This window comes from Danio rerio, chromosome 20, assembly GCF_052040795.2.
Source record: "Danio rerio strain M-AB ecotype USA chromosome 20, GRCz13ab, whole genome shotgun sequence".
NCBI lineage: Eukaryota > Metazoa > Chordata > Actinopteri > Cypriniformes > Danionidae > Danio > Danio rerio.
The window spans coordinates 40,743,964-40,760,000 of record NC_141040.1 but is presented as its reverse complement, the minus strand read 5'-3'; the positions used below and the strand labels follow the sequence as shown (position 1 = coordinate 40,760,000).

Below are 16,037 nucleotides of genomic sequence, written 5' to 3'. Positions count from 1 at the left end.
ATTTGCCATCTTGACTGTTAGAGTTTTCCCTATTCAAAACTATATGAGTGACATTTCTTGTGTATTCTAAAGTCTTTGCTAGAACATTAAATTTGATTTGATTAAAAAAAAATAATAAATCCCCCTTATTTTGTTTTTAAAATGAAGCTACCAAAAGGCAGTTTCTGAGACAATGCATTTTTACATTCTTTTACTTAAAAGGATATCAAAGGTTTTTTTTTCAACATTTTTTCAAAAGGTGTTGTCACCAATTGGTAAAACATCTGTTTCCCACTAACCTTTGAGCAATGCCTTGGGCTCACTTAAACATCTCTTGTTGGCCACATGCTCAACAGAAAGGTCTGTGATTGGCCAATCAGTATTGTTTAAGTACGCGTTCAACAGTGCTCTAATGTTAGTAAGAAATGGACATTTTTTAAATGTCAGTACCGATTAGGGCTGGGCAATTTGGCCTAAAATCTAAATTTTTATTAATTAAGTCTGTGACAAACCACCCCCCTCATTTCGCGAACCGGTCTCTTCCATTTTCACTTTCGGGTTGAAGGCAGCGTGATCATTGTTTGCCTAGAGCGCCAGTTCAGGTTGCTTCGGCCATGTTAATGAATGATTATTTTATTTATTTATTTGTATTTTTGCCTTCACTGTTCACTGACAGATAAATGTGCACAGTAAATATGCTCGCATATATCAAGTGAGAGATTTTTAAATGAAGGGTGCATTACCTGATTTTAATATAATTGAAGAAACAACTAATATCTATACATTTTTTATTGAACATCAAAGTTGAACAGCTATAATTAAAGCACACATTGCCTGAAATGAACAATCACTTTTTCTTATTAAAAGTAAAAGTAATTAACTTAAAATAAAGTAACTCTTATATATTCTGTAAGTAATATTTTAAAGAGTGCATTTTTTAAATCTTTTATAAACATATTTAATGTAAAAATAATTTTATTGTAATGGAAAATATACCGTCTTGAGGCATCTCTGTCGCAGCTTCCAGTTATCGTCAATGTAATGCAAACATGTGACGTGTAACTGCATTTTTTTAGAGGTACATTTCAGGTATGCGACCGTGCGAAGCCTGCAACAGACCATATACATGCGTTTGATGCAGAAGTAAAAATCTTCCTTAACAGAGCAAGGTCACGTGACTCCACGCGCAGTAAAGGAAGTAATTGAAAAAATTGAAAATCAGTTCTTAATATTGATTTTGATTCATTTTCAATTAATTGCCCAGCCCTAGTACTGATAGGTAACTAAATTTCAGTATTGTAACAACATTCAAACAACATTTTATGGCGTGAAAAGATGCCATTAAATAATCTTTTATTTTTAAAAGTTAACCATTTGTTTACATTTCAAACTTTGTTGCCTTGTCATATTTCCAGCATATTTATTTACTCAAGTCATATTGTTAAAAATCATTTTGTAATGTAATGTGATGTGTATTTATATAGTGCATTTTATAGTGTTTGACCATACACCCAAAACGCTTCACAATAATGAAGGAGGGGGGGTCTAGCCAATGTGCAGCATCCACTTGCATGATACGATGGCAGCCACAGGACAACTGCCCCAGTCCTTCACCACTCACCAGCTTTATATTGGAGAGACTGTGATAGAGCCAATTCGGTGGATGGGAATGATTGAGAGGCATGATGGGTACAGGCCGATAGGGGGAAATTGGCCAGGGCACCAGGGTTAAACCCCTACTGTTTATGGGAAGTGCCACTGGATTTTTAATGACCACAGAGAGTCAGGACCTCAGTTTAACACCTCATGCGAAAGATGAGATAAATGTTTGGGATAAAAGCTTTGTTTAACTAGTGTTTGCTAACTAGTGATCACTCATTTAGACCATTAAATTCAAAAAGGTTGTGATGTTTTCTGTCTCTTTTTCAGATATGGAGCATTTAGACTAGAAAGTTTGTTGGGATATGTGATCACCATCTTTTAGATAGCAACGTGTATTCATGAGTATCTTTTTGTGTCAGTTGTTTCCTTAAGGAGATGTAGTTCTGGGTAGGTGTTTAGTACAGTGCCAAGAAATCGACTGCACACAATCAATGCAGTGTATCAGTTTTGTGGTCCAGAGCAATCAATATGCTAATGTGAAAGTGGTCGGTGGATTTGTTTCTTGAGTTATCTGAATAAAATGGTCCTTTTAAGATCAACAAATAAATTTTGGGTCATGGTCAGATTGGTATTTGCAGTATTCTTAAGCTCATAATGTGATGTTTGATGATCTTTTAAGGTCAACAAATAGATTTTGGGTTATAGTCAGAATGGTATTTCCAATATTTTTAAGCTTATAATTATATAATGTGATGTTTGTGTTAAAATAGAATTGAGTTGAGTCATTTACAGGTCAGTTACAGGTGTGTGTGTGTGTGTGTGTGTGTATCAGTTATTTTGCAACACGTTTAGAATATAGCACATTGAATTCGAATTTAAGTAGAACTTTACCTAGTTATGATGAACTTTTGTTGCAATGCCAAATTCATCAAGAAAAAGAAAGAAAGTACTAGTAAAATTATGCAACTTTTACACTGGTTATGAAGTAGCCTATTTAGTTTTTGTATATGATTCTCAAAATGTTCAATTGTTTAATATATTTTCCCTGCTTGTGTTTCTTGCTTTATTAGATACATTCAAAATATAATGTTGCTGTGATGTAAAGTTATTTGTACCATGGTATGAGATTTCATCATCCTGTTTACCCGTATAATTGACCCAGATGTTAGGCCTCATCTTTGTCCCTGACTTTTTTTTCTCTCTCCCCTGTCCGAACATTTTCAACATGATATTAAAAGATTTAGGGATTATGGTCTCAGCGTCACTGAAGCGCTAGATCCAGCTTTTGCCAGCTGAAATCTGCTGGTAAACAGAGTGACAGCATCAAGAGTGACCTGGGCTTGTTTCTTTGACCAGGTCAAGAACTAATGCCAGACAAGTTTTTAGTAGATTTTTTTTTCTCCCTTTTGTTTTGAAGGATGTTTCATGTATATTGATAATTTTGCTTGATTTCAACCTGGGTTTAATGTGTTTGGATTTTTACAAATGTATTTAATGGTCATTTTGATTATTGTTTTAATAGGATAAATTAATTTCAAAATAAGTCTGAATGTGTTTGTTGTTTAAAGTGAAAGTTAAAACTAAAAATTGAAATTGCAGCATTATTTAATCTACAGTAATCAACATTTCAAGTAGTTCAAAATAGGGATGCTCATTTCGGTTATTTTTGCCTACCGACAACTGCCGCTTGTTAATCGAATATTAATGATTAACTGGTCAGATTAATATGAAATTATTATTTAATTAAAATAAAATTGACATGTCTATTTTGTCTGACACATAAAATATTGCATTTTAATATACTGATTTATTTTAACATGTGAACTACATCATACAGAACATCAGAACAACAGCACATCTTCAAGCACTGAATAAACTAAAATAAAAGAATAAAACAAATAGTCCTGCCCTATTTTTTTTTCACCTAAATGACAAGTTTAGATTACAAAATGAAAACACTGACTGAATCCTTTTTACGAAATGGCATATGCTGCTTGTCCTATCAATTTTTTTTTTCTTCCATCAAAAAAAATAAAATAACAGGCTATCTCAAATTGATCTCTCTCGATGGAAACTCAGCCTTCGCTTTCATTTGATTGAAGAATGAAAAAGACATGACTGACGTAACACACCTTTTCTGCTCAGAGTTGACTTTTTTCAGCTGTGAGCACACAGCGCACAATGCCAAAAACGCGAAGTGCAAGGACGCCCCAAAATGCTCGCGGCCAATAGTAAACCATTCAAAACATGCCCCTCTCAACGCAAAAAGCTTGTTTGCTGTGATTGGCCTCTTATGCAACCAAAATACATTTAATAATATTTTTTAATCATTTACCTGATACCATTAATCGGTTAAAAACTCACCCTTTCGGTTAACAGTTAATCGGTTATTATAAGCATCCCTAGTTCAAAACCTTTTATCAAAGTCATCTTTAAACTACCGAACAACCCCCCCTTATTGTTTTCAAACCATTTTGAAAATCATTTTTAATTTACATTTTTAATTTACTTTTAATTTATTTAAATGAATGAATTAAACAAATGAAATCAGAATGTCATGATTTTAATAATAGTAATTTTTTTATTTAGAGTGCAGTTTCTTTAACAGCTCATTCATATTTAAAATAAATAAACATTTTAATTAATATTTAAGTGGTCTTTTTAATCGCCTAATTCCATGCAACAGTATCTCTTTATTTTAAGCATTGCTTTATGAAGCAGAAAGGAAAGTGCATGTGAAAGTGATGTCCAGCGGCTACTTGGTTTGTATAGAGATCAGAATGCTGATGGCCAGAGGCTGCTGTAGTATTTCCAGAGAAACTGGGTGTACAGCTGTAGAGTCAGCACTTTGTCAACAACTAGACACAAGTTTGGCAGATGCTACAAGAATGGCACGGCCTGATGAGTATGTTTCATCAGAATTGCCCAGTGTTTGTTTTCTTTCGCGGATTGAACTGTTACAGTACTCTGATAGATAGATATATCTACTCTATAAACCTCAAGTTGTCTTGTCATCTGTGATTGGCTGATTGTCAACATTTCCTAGCCCAAAGAAGAAAACTGCATTTCTCAGATGGCTTAACCTTCACATTGCTGTAGCAACAGCGCCTCACTAACAAACAAAGAACCACAGAGGTTTTTTTTGAGAATTCAGATCAAACCCAGCCAGAGATGCATGCTTGAGTTTATTGTATTGCTCTTCAGTTCCTCAATAACAGCATGAAGGCTCTCGCTGCGGCTGCTACTATGGGATTTCTCCCAAGCTTGACTTGCTGTGTGAAACACCACCAAAAGCTCTCAACTGTTCCAAACTGGAGGTGGAGATCTGACTTTGGCTGTCCAGCTGAATGTTTCGACCAAATCCCAGATAGTCTGAGAACAGCAAAAGTTTTGTTCCCTTTCCTTTCCAATCCCCTCCAAGTGTATCAGTCCCATCTCTTGAGATGGACAGAAGGGGCCAAGTCACCATAGAGACCAGTTCAACAAATGGCCAGGATTCAAAGGTTAGTTTGGAGAGAGATACAGGGTTGTCTGTATTTTAAAGGGATCTGTTTAATAATGGCTCTCTGTTGGGATGCCGGCTCATTCAGACTTGCAGTTTGGTTTCGGTGGCCTGTGCGTTCTCTTTCGAGGATTGGATTTCACCGCAGAGCTTCTCTCCATGGTAACTTTAGAAAAGCCTCCCTGGACTGAAGGACTAACCCCTTGTCTGCCAGTTACATCACAGACTTGTACTGAAGTTGTTTACTTGTGTTGAAATTGACCTCAAGAGTTGAGTTTAAAGCGTTTAGCCTTCTGTTCCTTGCCACTCGGTACGTTTGAAAGCACAGGTGAGTACTGTGCACTGCTATAAATTGAATTGAGAAGGACTTGTAACTTCCAACTCTGTTCTTAAATTTGAATGAGGGTAATGGATAGTGTGTTGGACAATTGCAATTGGAATTTGAATGAGTATCATTAAACCGAACTGTTATCATAAAAATCACAACAAATCATTGAAACAAATGTATTTATTGACTAGAGAGAACAGAGATCGTAAAGACTACATGTAAATGTGGCCTTGAGAAAGCCTTTATTTAACGATTTAAAACTGGTGGATGGGTGAGTGAACAGAACTATGTATAGATGGACAAAGTTGAACAGATGGAATGGTAAATGGAGGAAATTATGGATGGACGGATGGACAGAACTATGAATGGATGGATTAAATGATGAACAGAACTATAGATGGATGGATGGATGGATGATCAGTACTATAACTGTATGGATGGATTACATGATGAACCGAACTATAAAAGGATGGATGGATGGATGGATGGATGGATAGTTTGTATTATGATTAGATAAATGGATTAAATGATGAGCAGAACTGTAAATGGATGGATTAAATAATGAACAGAACTGGACAAAAAAGGACAAATTTTTACAGAAGGATGGATAGATTGTTAGATGAATGAAATGATTGGTGGATTGGCTGATTGATTGATGGATGGATAAAATGATAAATGAAAGAAATGATGGATGGACAGAAGGATGGATGGAGTGAAAGATAATTGGATGGATAAATGATAATTGGATTGATTTTATATGAATAATTGATTGATAGATGGATGGATAAGTGGGTTAGTGGGTGAACGGAACTATGGATGGATGGATGGATAAAGTTTATTGGATGAACAGGATAGAATGATAAATGGATGAAATTATGGATAGACGGATGAACAGAACTATGAATGGATGGATGGATTAAATGATGAACAGAACTATGACTGGATGGATGATTTGTACTATGATTGGATGGATGGATGGATTAAATGATGAGCAAAACTATAAATGGTTGAATGGATGGAAAGATGGTTGGATGGGCAGAGTGATGGATGAATGGACAACGTTTTACGGAAAGAAGGATAGTTGGATGGATGGAGTGAAGGATACAGAACTATGAATAAATGGATGGATTAAGTGATGAACAGAACTATGTATGGAGGGATGATCAGAACTATGATTGGATGGATTAATGATAAGCAAAACTATAAATGGTTGGATGGATGGGACGATGGTTGGATGGGCAGAGTAATGGATGGATGGAAAAGTTTTACGGTAGGGTAGATGGATGGTTAGATGAATGGAATGATGGATGGATTGGCTGAATGATGGAAGGAATTGACAGTTTGATGGATGATGGATAGAATGATAATTGAAAGATTTAATGAATTGACAGAACAATAGATGGACAGAAGAATGGATAGAGAGAACTTTGGAGGGGTTGATATTAGATGAATAATTGATGGATAAATATTAGTTGTATAGAAGAACAGACAGATGTACACATGGATAGAAACAAAAGATGGATGGCTGGATACACGGATTGATGAAACATTGGTCTGCTTTAAAACCTTCAGTTATAATTTTGTCTCAAAAGTTGCCAGTTGTGAAATTGGTGAGGCATTTTGTAAAAAATTTTGGTATTCTTCTGACATCAGGAGCTGAAATATGGACTATAAAACATGAAGATCTTACACTTGGCCAACTAAATACTCCGTAATAGCACTTTCGTTTTTCAAGCCTGTGGTTTGCAGCCCTATCAAAACCATCACAGAAGCATAGCTTTTTAACTACCGCTCATCATTCATTCCGTGTTAGACATCGAATATCATCCCATCTGGGTTTGATTTAATGGACAGTAAATGAACTGTCACTGCTCCACTGCCCCAGTTGGGAAATGAATGAGACATGGAACGAATAAGAAAAAAAGAAATCAGTGAGCCCATGACACCCTTCAGTCAGCAGGTTTATTTTGGGGAGAGGGGACATTCTTGAGGGGACTGCCCAGCCGGCCAGATTTAGCCCTAAGGGGAGGGGTCCTAACAGTGAACCTTGTCCCAGCCTGGTCTCGAAAGTCCCATAGACCCGTCTGGCGGCTGACAGCTTCCAGGACACCTCGGGCTCTGAGGAATCTGGACACTTTGGAGAAGAACAGGAGTAGACAGGCTCCTTGCGGGTGGAGGTTTGGAACACGCAGCAATGACACGTGATGTGTAAGTCTCAAAGAAAGTGACCTGAAAGATCCGGACATGTAGAGGGTATTTCTGTAGCATGAACATATGGAAAACTAATCATGCTTGATGTCTTTCCTGATAACTCATCTTGGTGTTCTCTGAACTCTTGGCGAAAATAGAGACCATAAACTGGACTCTTTTGGCTTTTGCTGATTAAGTTAAAGTTGCTTGCATTTATTGGAGAATTAATATTAAACTCCACCACTTTATTTTAGGATGAATGGTGATTAATGCATTTATTTTGAGATCAGAGTTGAAAAAGGTGTCGTGGTTACAGTAGCATCATAAGTGACTAACTAAGAAAAACAAAGTATAACATTTAATATTCTAATTCAGTTCTATTCTATTCAGTTATAAGATTATAAAGATTGATATACGATTATGAAAATCACTTTTAGGGCTGGGCAAATAATTATTATATTATATATATAATATATTATATTGGATCATAATCAAATTTATTCCAATAACAATAATAATTCCAGGACTTTTTTTTTTTTTTTTTTTTACTCTATGTTGATCTAAAAGCTGAAAATGTTATGCCATTTAATGGACCCTCTATTTTTTGTGGCTTCAGACATTGTTGGGATACTCTTTTAAATCTAGAAGCATTAACAACTTGTATCCAAATATATGTCATTATCATTCAATTTGTTAAATAATTATCGAGATTGCATTTTTGGCATATCGCCCAGCCCTAAAATGCTTTAAACGTTGCTTTAAAATAATGATAACACTTTTACAATAAGGTTTCATTAATGTATTTACTAACATGTACTAATAATGAACAGTACTTGTACAGGATTTATTAATCATAGTTCAGCATTTACTAATGTATTGCTAGCATGCAAATTCATGCTTGTAACATTAGTTAATGCATTGAGTTAACGAACTAAAAATGAGCAACTGTATTTTCATTAACTAACATAAATACTTTAATTAATGTAAAATACATGTTAGTAAATGAATAAGCTAACATTTAACTAATACAACCTTATTGTATATAGGTATGCAAAGATTTACCGATTTCACTATTAATCGCGATTTAATTCGTCATGGTTAATAAATCGTAAATGCTTTTCAAAACCATGTTTCTCTACGAAACGAAACTGCTTCAACTAAACAAAGTTGCCAACTGTGTATTAGTTCCGAGTTTATACACCAAGGCTAATACACATGCGCACTGGATTAACTATGGCTTAGACACCTAGCAGTAGCGGGCCGTTAACATATCACATCTTTTCCGAGCGAATTCCTTCATGGCACACCCTGTTGAAAACATCTCACACTGTAGCAGCTTTCAGTGCAATGTAAACAAAAGGTGTTGTAGACTAATTATTGGGTTTTTATATAGAGTAGGGTTACCATGTTTTTATATTATTTATTTATATGAACGCCAAATATAAAATGTCAGAGATCAGTGTATGCTGATAATAAAATTTCTCTACGGGGACAAAAAAATAAATAAAAAATTAACGAATAAACTATTACAAATAATTATTTACAAATAAATACTTTGCTAATATATATTTTAGATTTACATTTAGTTACTATTTTTATTTATTTTTATTTTATTTATTTATTATTTGTGATATTATCTCTCTCTCTCTCTCCTCTCTCTCTCTCTCTCTCTCTATATATATATATATATATATATATATATATAAAATTTATTTTTATTTCTTTATTTATATAATTAATAACTAAATAAGGTGGATGATGGAGCGATGGCGCTGGTGTTTGTGGCTTGCCATTGATCTCATCGTTTACTTTTAAGTCTGTACATTATACTTGGGTTTTGTTTTCTACGTTACGCAGTGCAGCCTGTCTCTACTGGTTTATGACAAATCAACTTTACTAAGTTTTCGACCTAGTGCAAATGAGCTGTGGTCCTCAAAAAAAAAAAAATGGCTTGCATCATTCACCTCATCTTTCGATGCTGACACCTAACCACCTTTGCAACTGGCCATGTACCCTGCCAGGGAGGAAGCGCAGGAGGAAACGCGGCAAAAGAGGTTGCTTTGCCATTAAGTTGAAACAGCATCTGGTTCGGCAGTGCGTGACGCAACATTTTCGGGCCCTCGCTTGGAAGATTGTGGTTGGCAATTTCTTTATTTGCTGGCTGCAGTTTGCAGGTAGAATGTTGCACTGACTCCAGCAGCAGACTTCATTGTGGAGGAGTGTGTTTGAACCATCTTCGCATGCTTCCTTGGGCACGGCAGTCTGATGTGTCCGCTTCTTATCATTCGTTTCGTTCCAGGATGGTACTGATAAACGTCAGATCAGTGGTAAATAAGACCTTTATTATTAACGACCTATTTATGTCGTGCGAGTTGGATATTTTTATTTATTTATCATGGAGTCTTGGCTTACCATTGAGAATTAAAGCTTTGCCATAAATTTAGGACACATGACTATCAGTGTTTTAATTTGCAGTTGTTTACTTTGGAGTTGAACTTTACACTCTTGGTTTTTACTTATTTTTAAGTCCAAAAAGAGAAATTGACTATTGTTTGTTTTTATTATTATTTTGTGCTTCATTGTTTGGTTATTGGTAATTATTCTAAACTAGTAGTGTTTTGAAATGAACTAATGCATAATAATCGTGATAGCTGTGAAATCGCCATTAATCCTCAGACTATAATCGTGCAACCAAAATCTATAATTATTGCATGCCTAATTGATTAAAAAATGTTACCAAAACACCTATACTTTAAAAATTAAAGGCATTGTTGCAACAACACCCCCCCTCCTTTCTAGGAAATGACACACCTTTCCCACACTAGGTATTGTTAGTAATGTGTTTGTCCTCACAGCTGTAGTGAATGGTTGGATTCTCATAGTCATTGTGATGTGGTTTCTCTCCACACAGCCAGCTGGATTTAGATGTTATTGCTGAACTGTACACTTCTGTGTTCAACAATAAATTAGCAACTCTCCAGCATGTGCATGTATCTTTAACAGATGGGGAGTGATATTCATTTTTTTCCTCTTTTCTTCTATGTAAATTAGCTCAGCGGTATTGTCAAGGGCTGGTTTTATTTGGTCCATATTGTACAGAACAGTTTGTGGAGAATCACAATACTGTGCGTCTGTGTGTGTGTGTGTGTGTGTGTGTGTGTCTTGCAGCATTTCTTTTCTGCAGTACTAAGACACAATTTTCTGCACAGCTGCTTTGATGCCGTGTGGATTTTTGAAAGCACTTTACAAATGCAACTGATGTTTTCAGTTTGGTGTTTGACAGTAACTTCTGTCAAACTGGTTTCTGTAAGACAAGTTTTACAGGTTCTACATTTACAAGTGTTTACAATTCCCCTGTTGCTTTTGTTTGGCGTGTCTGCTACAGGTGCACTTCAAATAAAGTTTATCCCTTCCCAGCCACAGTTTTTGGATTGGTGAATTTGTAATTGTAAAAAGTAAATATGCATGATTTTTGTAGATAATTATAAAGACAAATTTACTTATAGTTTAGATAGAGAAGGCAATTTTTTGGTCAGTTTTATTGTACATTTTTTTCTACCATAGTTTAAGATAATGGCCATTTTTAAAAAAAAATGTTTTAATTGAAATACACTATATATTTATATTTAATCATTTTAATTACACTATAAAATGTAGGATCGTTAGTAAATATCATAAACTAATAGAGTATAACTCATCTCTCTCAGTCATCTTTCCATCAAGATAGTTTCTCATGTCAGCCCAGTCATTGATTTGCGACATCACCGACTGGAGCGAGAGGTGGCAGTAACTCACCAAAAGGTTTGTTGTTGACCACTTTAAAACCTGAAAAAGAAGAAATAGTAATTCTTGCCATCATATGGATTTACTTTCAGCGGCAGACTCCCGCTTCACAGCTCTGTGAGTGTCGGTGCTGTCACTTATTGATCCGGGATCAGTAAATGTAGCTTGTGTGGACGCTACTGTGCTACTTGACTAAAATAATAACTACCGAGAAATGTAGTTAAGCTAGTAGCGTCACTACTTGTAGCAACGCTACTGCCCAACACTGCAATAAACAATATACAGTTAAAGTCAAAATTATTAGCCCTTTTCTTTTCTTTTTCAAATACGTTTAACAGAGCAGACAGAGGAACAACAGAGGAATGTTTTTCACAGTATTTCTAATAATATTTTTTCTTCTGACGAAAGTCTTATTTGTTTTTTTTTTCGGGCTAGAATAAAAGCAGTTGTTAATAAAAAAATAATAATAATAATTTTAAGGTCAATATTATTAACCCCCTTAAGCAAATTTTTTTTTCGATCGCCTTAAGGACAAACCATCATTAATCCACTTGTTAAGTTGTGACGTATGGAATGCTGTTTCCGATTCCAAGCTGCTACTCGTTTGATTTAAGAAAATATTTATGAGCACTTTTAGTCATATCACACATTAAAGTAAATTTTATATAAAATCATGGTGTACACGACAGTCTCTGGACATGCTGCATCACTCAATTAAGCACAATGGGAGGTCTTTTAGCTTCGCGGCTCCTCGATTATAGAACTCGCTTCCCCGATATCCATGGAGCAGTTTCTTCACACTTTCAAATCTCGTCTCAAGACCCATGTTTTTAAGCAGGCTTTCTTTTGACTATTTTTTTATCATGTTATTTTATACTCCCGATGTGTTTATACCTGCAACTCCTTACATGCATTTAAAATCTTGTTTGGCAATGTTTTATTCATTGTTTTATTTTGTTCTGTTATGGCTGTTGATGCTTGTTGTAAGGCGACCTTGGGTGTCCAGAAAGGCGCCATTTACAAATAAAATTAATTATTATTATTATTAGATACCAAGATTTGAACAATTCTAAAAAAATTAATCATTTTCTGGCCATCTGATTTTAGGCATGGATACAAACTGCTATCTTGATTTTCGAAAGTATTACAACGCTTTGTAAATGTTTATTATTACCATTTGCTGAGTCTTCCCATGCAGTTTGATGTAGCGCTTGGACCCGGAAGCCACTTTGCGTGATGTAACACTTAACAAGCGGATTACCTAATAATTTGCCTAATTACCCTAACCTGCCTAATTAACAGAGTTGAACCTTTTAAATGCACTTTAAGCTAAATACTATTGTCTTGAAAAAATTCTAGTAAAATACTATTTACTGTCATCGTGGCAAAGATCAAATAAATCAGTTATTTGAAATGTGTTATTTAAACTATTATGTTTAGAAATGTGTGGAAAATAAAATTCTCTGTTAAACAGAAATTGGGGAAAAAAATAAACGGGGGGTAATAATTCAGAAGGGCTACAAATTTCTGAACTGTATGTTAAAATACACAATAGGTATTATCACAGTGTACTTTTTTAAATTTATGTTCTTAAATATGGAAATATTGCATGCTATTTCAGGAGATTCTTTCAGAGCGTTGTTATGTTATATAATAGTATTCAGCTGCGTTTATTTATATATATATGCTAGTCAGCCTCTAAATATAAAACGTGTTATTTTTTTGTACTCCGTCATGACGCAGCAGGCATCTGGCATGTGCAGTCATTCTGGTTTTCTAAGCTGATTGAAGCGAATGCTGAATAAGTCACCTGAAGCCGCTGCATGTGTTTGCTTGGGATATTGATGCTGTGTGTTTGTGTGGGTCTCTGTGCGTCTGTGCTGCAGTACATCATTAGCATTGCATTGCCTCGCCTTGCTAGGTCTAATCCAGTCTCGATCTCCCCTTCGGCGTATAGCTGGCGTCCTGCTGCATTCATCTGAAGTGCTACCTCTCACCGCTCATGACCTGTCGTATTATTAGTCTTATCGTTACTACTGTATTTTAAAATGCAGATGCACAAGGTAAAATTTGTGTGTTTAGAGGAAGAGCAAGTGAATTTTTTTTCCCATTGCCGCATTACTTCCCTCCATTTGTTATTCTGAGGATGATCTGGGGATTTTTCTGTCTGTCTGCTTCTGAGAGCGCGGAGAACACAAGAGCCCCGTGGCCTTCTGCTGTGCTTTTTGCTCATTTGAAGGGCACAGTCTTCATTTCTCCACTTTTTTTTTTTTTTTTTTTTTGCGTGAAAAATTGCATGTTTGGAAATCAATAACTGGGTTATTATTCAGAAGCAGTTTTACAGACATCTGACATTAAATCCAGATCTTTATTGAGATCATGCACACAAAGGGCTGTATTTTAATGATCCAAGCACATGGTCTAAAGCGCACTGCTCAGATTCACTTGTGAATCTGTGTGTGAATGGTCTGCGCACCAGTCCCATGGTCTGAAAGGTTGTCCTTATTCTCTTAGGGTTGAGTTAGGGTGTTGGGTGTGTTTTAGGCATAATGTGCATGAAACCAATCACTGTCTCATGTGCTCTTCGATTAAAGTAAAATATGTCTGCGCTATGCCAGATTCGTTATTTACATAGAAGATTTTGTAAATGAAAAATGGAATGCTTCATTAGCAAATAATGAATCTGTTTGTGGGCCAGGTTACACTGTGTGAGCTGAATGTCTAAAGGAACTAGGTGGATTCCACCAAAGCTCCCTGAGGTTAAGATGATGTGGTAGGATGTAGCATTTTTTAATGTACTATATGTAAACATGTAAACAAGAATCATCTTTTACATCCTTTAATCATGTCATATTCATAGATGTTTGTGTGCTGCTGCGCGTACCTGTTTGTGTAATAAGCAATATGCACCAGTTAGGTGCATATCACGTGCTTTTTAAATAACAAACATTTTTAATAAAACTGCACCAGAGCACCTGCCATTGGAGCATGTAAATGTAAATAATGTGACACGGTGTGAAAATGATTCCTATCCCAGGCTAAAACTAGCAAAAAATTTGCGCTGGGTAATTTTTAGATAAGAAATGAATGTGTATACGAACTAAAAGAATAGATGATGCAGTGTATCATTAGCCCCTTTCACACAGGGAAATAGCCAGAACGAATTTACCGGTATTTTCAAAAAGAGCCTGTTCACACATACACACCTTTTCGGAAAATTGCCGGTAATTTTCTGGAAAGGTGTGTATGTGTGAAAGGGGCTATTGTCTAATGCAGGGGTTCCCAAATTTTTCAGCCCGCGACCCCCAAAATAACAATGCCAGTGTCTCGCGACCCCCAATATCCTCTGAGGTGGTTATAAATACAGAAACCTTGCATGCAATGACGCAGACACACCAATTACATTTGTGTCAGTGCTTAAAATGTGCCAGAAAGTATAACCTGATGTTATAAAATCAAAATGCATCTGACGCTATTGCTGCCTTTAATATAATGTAATTACCCCAGGGGTCGCAATCCAATAGAACTAGTAACTATAAGCTACTATAGTAACTATATAGTATATAGTAACCATAAACTACTATTTTTATTTTCAGTATAGTTATGGATAAAATATGTTAATTCTTATGGTTTAATAAAAATAAATAGATTTTTGGAAATCACCAGGCGACCCCCCTTCATTGTCCCGCGACCCCTCGGGGGGTCCCGACCCCCACTTTGACAACCACTGGTCTAATGTTCTGGTCAGTTGTGATTGTTTAGTTCGATTGTGTGTGACATATACAACCTCTGGCATCTCATCTACTTTGTTCTGAAGGAGAAGCTCAGAAATTCCTTTAGTAGCGATGCTTGCTTACAGTTAGAGAAAATGGGATCTTATTATTACAACTATTATTATTATTATTATTTTCCCCTCCTTTTTTCCTAAAAGCTACTGATAAATTGGTAGAATTTGTTTAAATGAGCTTTTTTCAAAGCTTAGGTCCACTTCCATTAGTGGCTAAATGGCACGCATTCACAACAAGCCATTTTAGAGCGTTTTCGTTTTCTACATCACTGCTGTCAAAGTTTATATTATGAAATTTACTTTAACGTCATATTACGAAATTCAAGTATTGTCAATGACCTTTTGGTCCTTTATTTATGCTTCTTTGCATATGGTGTTGTGTAATAATAATATTACCACTGTGACAAAAATATTCAAATATACAATAATTTTACATATGATGTAATGTTAAAGCCATTTTACAAGAACATTTACATTTCTACATCTCAACTGCTAAAGTTTATATTAGGAAATTGACTTTTTTAACATATTAAAAAATCCAAATAACCTTATAAATGTAACTTTTAACTTTTATAATTTTAATATTTAACTGTTTTGTCTCTTAGTGTTAATGCCTGTTTGCAATACTATGCTGTTGTATAATCACAATAAAAGTAAATAGTCTGAATTTACAATAATATCAGTTGTACAACAAAAATGATTAATCATCACATTCTTATATGCTATTCATAACTCAGCTTCACTACACATATGATGACACCACAGCCGTGTTTTATCATTTGTTTGGTGTGTGTCAGAGCCCTAAGTGTTGGGATGAAGAAATTCTGCTGTCAGCACTGTTCTGAGGTCTGTTTAGTCTGAGTCGT

General features: G+C 35.3%; 1 protein-coding gene and 1 long non-coding RNA gene across 19 annotated transcripts in view; one reads left to right on the top strand and one right to left on the bottom strand.

Moving 5' to 3' along the window:
- The window catches only part of LOC147839397 (uncharacterized), a 765,501-nt gene that overhangs the window by 236,205 nt on the left and 513,259 nt on the right, over positions 1–16,037 (bottom strand). The window lies entirely within an intron of this gene.
- Positions 1–16,037, top strand: part of enah (ENAH actin regulator) — a 200,018-nt gene that overhangs the window by 46,583 nt on the left and 137,398 nt on the right. For 6 of the 18 annotated variants that reach the window (XM_087296727.1, XM_087296725.1, XM_087296722.1 and 3 more), the window contains exon 1: positions 7,486–7,619. In XM_087296727.1, coding sequence (XP_087152853.1) covers positions 7,606–7,619 — 14 coding nt within the window. In that variant the 5' untranslated portion in view covers positions 7,486–7,605. 18 annotated transcript variants of the gene reach the window in all.